This window comes from Bufo gargarizans, chromosome 4 (assembly GCF_014858855.1).
Source record: "Bufo gargarizans isolate SCDJY-AF-19 chromosome 4, ASM1485885v1, whole genome shotgun sequence".
NCBI classification, from domain to species: Eukaryota; Metazoa; Chordata; class Amphibia; order Anura; family Bufonidae; genus Bufo; species Bufo gargarizans.
In genome coordinates, this window is record NC_058083.1 from 63,521,723 (window position 1) to 63,533,477 (window position 11,755).

An 11,755-nucleotide genomic window follows, 5' to 3' on the forward strand; every position below is an offset into this window, starting at 1 on the left:
AAACGTCACGCTTGTCTCTCCATTTCACCGCGAGCAGTTCTTCGTTACACAATGCAGCCCTCTTCCACCTTGCAAGACGGGTGGTAACGAGCCATTGGGGGAAGCCCCGGCGACTAGGTTGCGCGGTGCCACAGCAGCCAATCTGTTCTAAAAACAAATGCCTGAAGAGGGGCACACTTGTGTAAAAATTGTCCACATAAAGATGATACCCCTTGCCAAATAAGGGTGACACCAAGTCCCAGACTGTCTTCCCACTGCTCCCCAGGTAGTCAGGGCAACCGACCGGCTCCAGGGTCTGATCTTTACCCTCATAGATCCGAAATTTGTGGGTATAGCCTGTGGCCCTTTAACAGAGCTTATACAATTTGACCCCATATCGGGCGCGCTTGCTTGGGATGTATTGTTTGAAGCCAAGGCGCCCGGTAAAATGTATAAGGGACTCGTCTACGCAGATGTTTTGCTCAGGGGTATACAAATCTGCAAAATTCTGGTTGGAGTGGTCTATGAGGGGCCGAATTTTGTGGAGCCGGTCAAAAGCTGGGTGGCCTCTGGGACGGGAGGTGGTGTTGTTGCTAAAGTGCAGGAAACGCAGGATGGTCTCAAATCGTGTCCTGTACATAGCAGCAGAGAACATGGGCATGTGATGAATTGGGTTCGTGGAGCAATATGACCGCAATTCATGCTTTTTGGTTAGACCCATGTTGAGGAGAAGGCCCAGAAAAATTTTAATTTCGGAAACTTGGACTGGTTTCCACCGGAAAAGCTGGGCATAATAGCTTCCCTGGTTGGCGGCTATAAATTGAGTGGCATACCGATTTGTTTCTGCCACGACTATGTCCAAGAGCTCCGCAGTCAAGAACAGCTCAAAAAATCCCAGTGCCGAACCTATCTGAGCTGTCTCAACCCGAACTCCAGACTGGGCGGTGAAAGGGGGAACTACAGGTGCGGCTGAAGTTGGGGGCTGCCAATCAGGGTTTGCCAGCACCTCAGGGACTCAAGGGGCTCTACGGGCCTGTCTGTGCGGTGGCTGCGACGGGGGAACTAATGCACGTGCCACTGTACCAGCTTCAACTGCCCTTCTGGTGCTCGCCACTTCACCATGTTGTACGGAAGTGCTGGTACTAGGTCCAGGATGGGCTGCGCTGCTGGTGTATGCCTCACCACGTAATCCGACAGCGCCAGCCCCACTCTGCTGCCCTTGAAGCGGATCCTGCGCAACCTGTGGTCTAGCGACACGGGGCCGGGTACGCCTGGTGGTATCAGGGACCTCAGCCTCCTCGTCCGAACTTTGGGTCAGAGAGCCACTGCTTTCTACAGGTTCGTATTCTGACCCGCTAGATTCATCAGATGAAGGTTCCCATTCCTCATCCGACTGGGTCAGAAGCCTGTAGGCCTCTTCAGAAGAATACCCCCTGTTTGACATTTGGACTACTAAATTTAGGGGTATTCCCTGAGACTACCCAAGAAAAATAGCAAGCCTGTCTTACAAATGGGAGGCTAGCGAAGTACCGGAGGCCGCTGCAAGTGATAAAAAATATCAAAACTGATTTTTTTATCGCCGCAGCGCTTGTAAAGTGAATGTGCAGTGATAGAAAAATATATATATTTTTTGTCACTGCGGCGGGGCGGGCGTGGGCGAACGCACGTGTGGGCGACCGATCAGGCCTGATCGGGCAAACACTGCGTTTTGGGTGGAGGGCGAACTAAGGTGACACTAATACTATTATAGATCTGACTGTGATCAGTTTTGATCACTTACAGATACTATAAAAGTACAAATGCTGATTAGCGATACGCTAATCAGCGAATCAGTGACTGCGGTGCGGTGGGCTGGGCGCTAACCGATCGCTAACTACCTAACCAAGGGGCCTAAACTATCCCTAAAACCTAACAGTCAATACCAGTGAAAAAAAAGCAAACAGTTTACACTGATCACTTTTTTCCCTTTCACTAGGTGATTGACAGGGGCGATCAAGGGGTGATCAAGGGGTTAATTGGGGTGATGGGGGGTGATCTGGGGCTAAGTGTGGTGTTTGGTGGCTACTCACTGTGATGCCTGCTCCTCTGCTGAGACCAACCGACAAAAAGGACCAGCAGAGGAGCAGGGAAGCCATTTAACATCTTAACACCGCATGCGCGGGCCGGCTCAGACCGGAGTCTCACGTCTCGCGAGATGACGCACAGATGCGTCCAGGAGGAATGAATCGACCGCCGCCAGGACGCATCCGTGCATTAGGCAGTCGGAAAGGAATAAAAAAAAGAAAGGGTTCTTAAAAAGGACCATGTACAAAGTACGCTGGTGAATGGCAGAATCTAAGACGGCTGTGCTATTTATAGGGCTGTGACATCACAGGGCTGGCTGGCTGCTGATTGGCTGCATGCATGTCAGTCTGGGTGATCCCGCCTTCCCAGACTTCCTTTCTCCATGTCCTCACACGTGCAGCCGCCATTTTAAGAAAAATGTGATTCGTTACTACGAAGCGCGAGGAAATTCGCATTCTGTGCGAATCGAATTGTTCCCTTAAATTCATAATGAATTTCACTTCGTCATCTTCGATTCGCTCATCTCTAATCCCTGTAACTGTGCCTTCCTAATCTGTAAAACCTCCATACAATGCGGACCACATCCAGCACTGCCCAGCGGACTACTTCTTCCTGTCCACATACCGGCACAAAAACCTTCATCTGACTCTTCCTCCCCCGATCATCGTATGGCCGAAAGGACAAATTAACCCCTGCAGCTGACACAGAAATAACCCTTTGTAGTCGAGGGATTCTTTTATTCAAATTCAAAGTTCTTCTAACTCCCCCTGAAATAACTGAAGTCGGGGTTCTAATGTATCTCTACGAACAGATGTCCTTCTATAATCCCGGTGTCCTAGATCATATGATAATACTACACACAGTCGTGGCCAAAAGTTTTGAGAATTACATAAATTTTGGAAATTGGAAAAGTTGCTGCTTAAGTTTTTATAATAGCAATTTGCATGTACTCCAGAATGTTATGAAGAGTGATCAGATGAATTGCATAGTCCTTCTTTGCCATGAAAATTAACTTAATCCCAAAAAACCTTTCCACTGCATTTCATTGCTGTCAATAAAGGACCTGCTGAGATCATTTCAGTAATCGTCTTGTTAACAGGTGAGAATGTTGACGAGCACAAGGCTGGAGATCATTATGTCAGGCTGATTGGGTTAAAATGGCAGACTTGACCTGTTAAAAGGAGGTGATGCTTGAAATCATTGTTCTTCCATTGTTAACCATGGTGACCTGCAAAGAAGCGCGTGCAGCCATCATTGCGTTGCATAAAAATGGCTTCACAGGCAAGAATATTGTGGCTACTAAGATTGCACCTCAATCAACAATTTATAGGATCATCAAGAACTTCAAGGAAAGAGGTTCAATTCTTGTTAACAAGGCTTCAGGGCGTCCAAGAAAGTCCAGCAAGTGCCAGGATCGTCTCCTAAAGAGGATTCAGCTGCGGGATCGGAGTGCCACCAGTGCAGAGCTTGCTCAGGAATGGCAGCAGGCAGGTGTGAGCGCTTCTGCACGCACAGTGAGGCGAAGACTTTTGGAAGATGGCCTGGTGTCAAGAAGAGCAGCAAAGGAGCTACTTCTCTCCAAAAAAACATCAGGGACAGATTGATCTTCTGCAGAAAATATGGTGAATGGACTGCTGAGGACTGGGGCAAAGTCATATTCTCCGATGAAGCCTCTTTCCGATTGTTTGGTGCATCAGGAAAAAGGCTTGTCCGGAGAAGAAAAGGTGAGCGCTACCATCAGTCCTGTGTCATGCCAACAGTAACGCATCCTGAGACCATTCATGTGTGGGGTTGCTTCTCATCCAAGGGAGTGGGCTCACTCACAAAGAATGGGTTGCTATCAGTCAGAAATTGGCCCAGAAGTTGATTGAGAGCATGCCCAGTCGAATTGCAAAGGTCCTGAAAAAGAAGGGCCAACACTTCAAATACTGACTCTTTGCATAAATGTCATGTAATTGTCGATAAAAGCCTTTGAAATGTATGAAGTGCGTGTAATTATATTTCACTACATCACAGAAACAACTGAAACAAAGATCTAAAAGCAGTTTAGCAGCAAACTTTGTGAAAACTAATATTTGTGTCATTCTCAAAACTTTTGGCCACGACTATACACAGCTACAAGGACAGAAATAAAGTCCTGCATGTGGAAATTGCTAACACGGATGTCAACTATGCAAAACTAAGCATAACGGAACTTTTAAATACAGGATCCGTTTTTTTCTTTCTGTGACAGATCAGAAGAATGGAAAACTAAATAGTGATGAGAACCCGGCCGAACTATGTTCCATGATGGTGACATCATCACAGATCTTTCACCACCACTTATACTCTCCACTGCTTAGCTCCACCCCCTCCTAATCACATGACAGTGACATCATCACAGGTCTTTCACCACCACTTATACTTTCCACTGCTGAGCTCCGCCCCTCCTGATCACATGAGAGTGACATCATCCCAGGTCCTTCGCTCCACTGCCTGCACTGATCACATGACAGTGACATCATCCCAGGTCCTTCAGCTCTTGCAGTGCAGCAGATACAGAGCAGGTCCTGGTCGGTAGTCACTGCTGTGGTATCTGGAGCCTCTTCTTCTCTCTGGTATCAGCCATTTCTCCAGAATCCCCCTTTATCCCCGGTGCTGGGGGCTCTGAGAAGCGGGGTCTCTCCAGGAGCAGTAAGTGCGGTTCTGGATCTCACTAATGCTCTTGTCCCTGGAGGATTTCCAGCCTCTCCTCTCGTCATAAAGGCTCCTGCAGTACTAGAAGCCTCCAGCATCTCCAGTTCTCTCCTCTTCTCCTGAATGACCACCAAGGATGGACAGGAAGGAGATCAGCAGAAGAATATTAGACCTCACCTTGGAGATCATCTCCCTGCTGAGCGGAGAGGTAAACTTTTCTAGATTTCACTCCTCTTTATTGTATTCTGTAACAAGACAGACATCGGGAAGGAGAATCCAGGGTCCTGTAGAATGGCTTTCAGAACTTCCAAGTGATGGAGAACCTGAAGATCAGCCACCAGTATGGTCAGTGATGTATCATGGGGACCAATAATCATGTTGTAGGAGCCACGAGAAGGTAAGTAGGCACGTTGTCCCCAGGAGGAGAGGAAGCAGAGGAGGAGATGGCCGGAGTGTGGCCTGAAGGGAAGATTTCTACCACTAGTCTGACATCTAGAAGATAATGGACTATAACGAGGAGGCCTCCACTACATCTAGAGGAAAGAAGGTTTCTCAACCAACTTAGAAGAGGACTCTTTACTGTAAGAGCAGTGAGACTATGGAGCTCTCTGCCAGAAGAAAGGGGTCATGGGAAATTCTCTAGAAGAGTCCAGAAGGAGGTCTGGAGGGTAGTAATTTTTCAGCTTCTAATGTCTAGATTACTGGAGATGGGACCATGATCTAGGGAGCAATTCTGATTGTAGGTCTGGAGTCAAGAAATAATTTATTTCCCTAAGTGTCTCTCTCCATCCACAGGATTACACCATAGTGAATAAGACATCAGGAGGGACTCCCATCATCTATGAGTCAGGAGGGTGGAGCAGGACCCCCATCACAGAGCCTCTCCCCCTGATACATGAGCAGAAGATCCTAGAATTCACCCACAAGATGATTGAGCTGCTGACTGGAGAGGTAACACTGCTGGGAAATTCTCCATCAAAAGCACTGGAGGGGTCTGGGTGATGATGGTGTCATTGTGTTGTCAGGTTCCTATAAGGTGTCAGGATGTGGTGGTCTATTTCTCCATGGAGGAGTGGGAATATTTAGAAGTACACAAGGATCTGTACAAGGAGGCCATGATGGAGGCTCCCCGGCCTCTGACATCACCAGGTAAGAAGAGATCGTCCTGATTATAAAAGTGTAAAGATCACATAGATACTACTCCCATCATCTCATCATCACATGTAATAATCTCTCCTGTCCCTTTGTGTTTCATACAGATGGACTCATAGAAAGAAATCCCCCCAAGAGATGTCCACATCCTCTGTATTCCCAGGACCGTCCAGAGGAGACGCTCCCAGAGAACCATCAGGTAGATGGAGCTGATGTCTCACCAGAATCTGACCAGAAAGTGATTGGACCAAAGATGAATTTTCATTTTTCTTGTTTAGGATGAAAATCTGATTGATATTAAGGTTGATGTTAAAGTTGAAGAAGAGGAGATAGATTTGTGCAGCGCTCATCAGTGTAAGAATTGTCTGCATTGAGGGTCACCTGGATGCTACTCCCATCATCTGATCATCACATGTAATCAATCTATCCTTTCACTATGTGTTTTCTACAGATGGACTAATAGAAAGAAATCCCCCCGAGAGATGTCCCCATCCTCTGTATTCCCAGGACTGTCCAGAGGAGAAGCTCCCAGAGAACCATCAGGTAGATGGAGCTGAGCCCTATACACATCTATATAGGGGGTCCTGCAGTCATAGAGGGGTCATAGATGGTGGGGGTCTCTTATGTGGATCTGTTAGATTTCCCACCTGTCTGCTGTATTGTCCTGAATTGTTACAGATGACAAATCAGGGGAAAGATGTGACTGATATTAAAGTGGAGGATGAAGAAGAGCGGATGATGGGCGATCCCCCGTGTAAGAGTGAGGTGGAGGAGGACATTCCAGTCCATGTGACCACAGGTATGGAATAATGAATGGAGGAAGGGAATTGGGAGGTTTCTTCAGGTGAGGATCCACCTTACAGCTGCAGTAAAGTAGCACTCCGGGCAGTGACCCCTGTGTTATGTACAGTGCAGGAGAAATCTTCTCCCAGCTCTTCTCTCCATCCTCTCAAGCTCCAGGCTGGACACTAGGCTTAACATCAGGTTTTGGAGGCACGCCGGCTGCGATGAACGGCTGCAGTGATGGCCAGGGTCTGAGGAAACTCAGTTTAACCAACTTAAGGGGTTTTCCAGGCTCTTGATATTGATGGGTTATCCTCAGCATATGGCATTATTATCTGATCGGTAAAGGTCTGATTGCCACTCCTTCACGGTCAGCTGTTCCTTTAAGGATCTAGCACCTTTAATGAAATAAGAAACACAGCGCCGTTCACAGTGCAGTGGCCCTGCTGGGTTACTGCAGCTCAGCTGCCATTAAAGTTAAGGACAGCTGTGCTGTAGTAACCTGGTACAGCCACAACCCTTACGGAGCTTTCTGTGAAGGTTCTCATTCATCTTGGTCATGGTATATCAGTAGTGATAAGTCAGAAGAACTGGACTTGTTATATTTTTTTCTTGAAGACCTTTTGCTAGTCATCTGACTTAGTCCGACTGGTTTGTATGACAGAATGACATTACATTTCAGTGACTTGTGCTTTGAGAATGTTTAAAGATGTATATGAATTGTATTACTTTCATGGATTGACAGTTTTTATCTATTGCTATTTTCTGAAAAATAAATAAAATAAACCTAAAAACATTACAACAAATAAGGGGATTGTCTATTCCTTTACAAGTGATGACCTGTCCTCAGGATAGACCTTCACTATCTGATTGGTGGGGATCCAACACCTTGTCCCCTGCTGGTCAGCTGTTCTGCAGTAGCTCCGGTGCAGGAAGTCAGCGCTGGAACTACACTGCTCAGTCTGTGGACGAAGCCGGTTACTGCAGTGCTGCCTCCATTCATCTCAATAGTAGCAGCACTACAGGAACCAGCTGTGTCCAACGCACAATGGATGGACCTAATCAGAGGTGTGTGGAACCCCTGACAATCATATACTGGAGGCCCAGCCTGAGGATAGGCTATTAATTATAAAGGAGTGGACAACCCCTGTAAGGTCTAAAATAGGCCTTTCACGAAGAGTTTAGGTTATTGTAATAAAATCGTCCCCACTTGATATCTAAGGACCAACTGTGGTGGCAGAGGACAGGCCTGATTGTCAGAGAAGGGTCAGATTCTCAGATTTCTGAATGTTTTCAGGTCTGGGTTTATGTAATAGAAGTGATCGGTGAGTGTAGAGCAGAGTCCTGGACTTTATCATCCATCCATTATAATTATAAGGACACGACCACAAATGATTTTCTTTTAGTTCAGTTTTTGATTCAGTATTTTGTGCCAAAGCCAAGAAAGGATTCATATAAATGGGAAATATAAAGGAAGGACTTGTACTTCTCCTTCCTTTTGACATAAAAACTACATTAAAAACTGTACACAACCTGATAGGAAGCTTCTAGAATTGTCTTCTTTACTGTTTGAAAAGAAAGCACAAAATTTGTTTTTAATCCTAACAGAAAATCCCAGTAAGAACTCTGAGGGAAACTTCATCTTATCACTAAATTATAAAGGAGAAGATGAAGATATCGGGCATGGCTCTTCAGGAGAAAACCTGATTACCTATTATGTCCATCCAGGACATCACAGAACAGATCTGTCAAATAATGTTCCTAATCATAAGGAAGCTTCTCCTGACCAATCACAGATTGTTATCACAAGTACCGGGCCCAAAAAGGTTACAAGTTTTCAGTGTGTGGAATGTGGAAAACAGTTTACAGACATCTCAGGTCTATATGCACACAGAAGAAGTCACACAGGAGAGGAGCCATATTCATGTTCAACATTTGGGAAAGGTTTTATGTATGAATCGCAAGTCATGAAGAATGAGGAAATTCACACAGCAGAGACGTCGTATTCATGTTCAGAATGCGGCAAATGTTTTACAAAAAAGTCAAGTCTTATTAGACATCAGAAAATTCACACAGGGGAGAAACCATTTTCATGTTCCGAATGTGGGAAATGTTTTGGACATAAATCAGATCTTGCTAAACATCAGAGAGTTCACACAGGAGAGAAGCCGTATCCATGTTCAAAATGTGGGAAAGGTTTTATATATAAATCACAGCTTACTGATCATGAGAGAAGGCACAAAGGAGAGAAGCCGTTTTTATGTTCAAAATGTGGGAAAGGTTTTATATATAAACCACTGCTTGTTGATCATGAGAAGAGTCACATAGGAGAGCAGTATTCATGTGCAGAATGTGGGAAAGGTTTTCTTTATAAAGGGAGCCTCAAGGTGCATCAGATAAGTCACACAGAAGAAAAAACATTTATATGCTCCAAATGTGGTGACTGTTTTACAAAAAAGTCAGGTCTTGTTTCACATGAGAAAATTCACACAGGAGAGAAGCCATTTTGATTTTCTTTATGTGAAAAACAAAAGCAGAATTTTAAACTCATCTGAGAATTCGAAACATAGAAGAAATTAAATTCTTGTTTGAAATGTGGGAAGTGTTTACATGCATTTACCAGCCTATATGAGAGTATATTTTTCTGTGGAATTACCCTGGGTCTGCCAAAGAGCCAAATTATATTACCCTGAGGTCAACAGTGACCAGGATCCATGGAGGAAAAGTATTGTGGATATGAGGAAAAAGAAGAAGAAGAGCGTTGTTTACTGTCAGAGCAGTGAAGATGAATTGTCCCCATGGACCTTGCTTCTTACCGTATTCATACCTCCGCCAGCACTGCAGGAGAATCCAGAGGGACACAGTGAGAAACGGAAGGACACCTCCTGTAGACATTTATGTAACCTATGTGGACATATGGAATGGGTTTTTGATCTTAATTAATACAATATATCAAGATAAAGGTGATGGGGGGGAAATTACAAATTGAGTTGACAATTTGTTAAAAAACCCAGATTTCCTTCCATTTCCTTCTCTTTGCCTCATTCACACTTGTGTATTCTGGTCAGTATCTTACACCAGTATTTGTAGGATATAATTAGGAGTAGCTCCCGACCATGGAAGACTTTCCATTATACCGTTCTCTGTTTTATTCCGTTCCCTGTTACGGCTTACAGATACTGATACAAGATACCGACCGAAATACAAAAGTGTGAATGAGGCCTTACTGTCTATCGGTCTCTTCCAATGGAGCTTTTATTGCCTACTCTCCCATAGAGATCATGCACAGCCAGTTATACATCTCATATCTTCCTTGGCGGTCTGTGGAGGTCTTCATTCATCTAGGTCATGATATATCAGTAGTAATAAATCAGAACAACTGGACATGTAAGTTTTTTTAAAGACTTTTCACTGGTCATCTGAATTGATTTCTCAATTAGAATTACTTGCACAAGAAATCTCCGGCAATATACACTGCCACTTACAATGCTGTCCTAACACCTCTCCTGATGCAGTACAATTACACCTAATGACATCAGTAATGCAAATGCAATCAACACCTTACCTCCATGGCTGAACCATGAATCACTAGTGTCGGAGATTTCTCATATAAGGTATTGTAATTTACAAAGACAGTCGGATGACTTGTGAAATACCAGTCCAGTTGCTCTGACTTAATTCTACTGACATTCCTTGATAGGTTTCTCACAAAGAGAATAAAATACAAGTAGCGCTCAGGGATCACCAAGTAAACTTGGAAATAACTTTATACACTCTGACACAAAAATAACCCACCAAAAAGGAGTTGTTGGAATGAAGCTTTCTCTGTGTGAATGTAATGATGATAAATGTGAGTGATTATAATATTAGAATGGAAGTCCCATGGTCAATTGATGTCATCACTGTAAGTCAGCGTGTTCCAAGCCCATGAACCAGGATTTTTAGCCTTAGGAAACCTACCAAATTATATATTGGTTGGCCTGATTAATATTTCATATTTGTGTTTGGTATGCCTGGGTTGGTAAAAATGTTGTGTAAACCTTGGTGGTCCCATCATCCTACTCAGGGACACCTACAAGATGTTTTGGCTAAAATTAGAATTATGCCATACAACCTTCCACTTTTTGCATTTAAATTGGCCAGCCTCCTGTCAATGACAAAAAGGAGGGTGAAGGAGGCTGTCTAAGTCTACTGGAAACCACACCTGGTTCAGATTCCTGGGGATACACCTAGTGTAAGTCTGGCCAACTTTCCACTGTTATCCCAGTGTAGATCCCTCACCGATCTAACTGGTATGCCTTCCATTATTTCATCCTCATTCTATTTCTGTACTGTTTGATTCTCAGTATGTCCTTTTTTGTCAACTTTTTCTAACTTTTAGCACTGTACCGTTATTATATTAAATCTTAAATTTAATAATCTGTTCCTTGCTACTCTAAACGTACGCACACCCTCCAAGTTCTGCTTTTCTGTGTTACCATTGAAGGCCAGTGTGCTAGAGGTTTACCTATCTTATGCTAGAAAGCAACATCTTCATTGGAGTGCTGTGCATCTGTAACCCGGGCGTTCCTTCAGCCTTACTGGATGGATGCGGAAAGCGATGTGTACGGACATATTTGGGGGTCGCTTCACTCCTCACTAGTCTAATGCTTTAGGAAAATGTGGAAGTGGAGTTCCTCCTAACATTCACATCCAAGGTCACGGGTTCTGTTAATGCCAGAGTGCCCCTCATGGCCTGTCATGTTGCACGTGTGCGCAGTCAGGACATGCTTATTAACAAACATGTTTTCCCTTGATAAAAAAAGAACAAAGATTTTTTTTTTATAGTGAATTCTAGTGAGGTGTAGCGTTTTCTTCACGTAGACTTCTTTATGTATATTTTTCATCTATCAGATCTGGTGACCAGTATTTTGATGATGAAATGTTGACGTGATGTTGCATGCTTTACTCTTGCACAAAATTTTGTGCCATTTTGACCTCGGCCCTTTTTGGCCCCACTTTTGGTTTTGGAGCACAGAAGAGGTTATGTTTTCTGCTTACACCACTTTTAAGGCAGGTTCATAATTTGCAAGTAGAAAAACTGGAGTAGTATTTCTATACA

At 44.3% G+C, this 11,755-nt stretch overlaps 1 protein-coding gene across 1 annotated transcript in view; it reads left to right on the top strand.

Moving 5' to 3' along the window:
* Positions 1-6,399, top strand: part of LOC122933886 — a gene marked incomplete at its 3' end in the record, with an annotated part of 272,752 nt that extends 266,353 nt beyond the window's left edge. Inside the window, exons 9-10 of the mRNA XM_044288988.1 lie at positions 6,150-6,225; positions 6,323-6,399. Coding sequence (XP_044144923.1) covers positions 6,150-6,225; positions 6,323-6,399 — 153 coding nt within the window. The remainder of the gene's footprint in view (positions 1-6,149; positions 6,226-6,322) is intronic.
* Between the last annotated feature and the right edge of the window lie 5,356 nt (positions 6,400-11,755).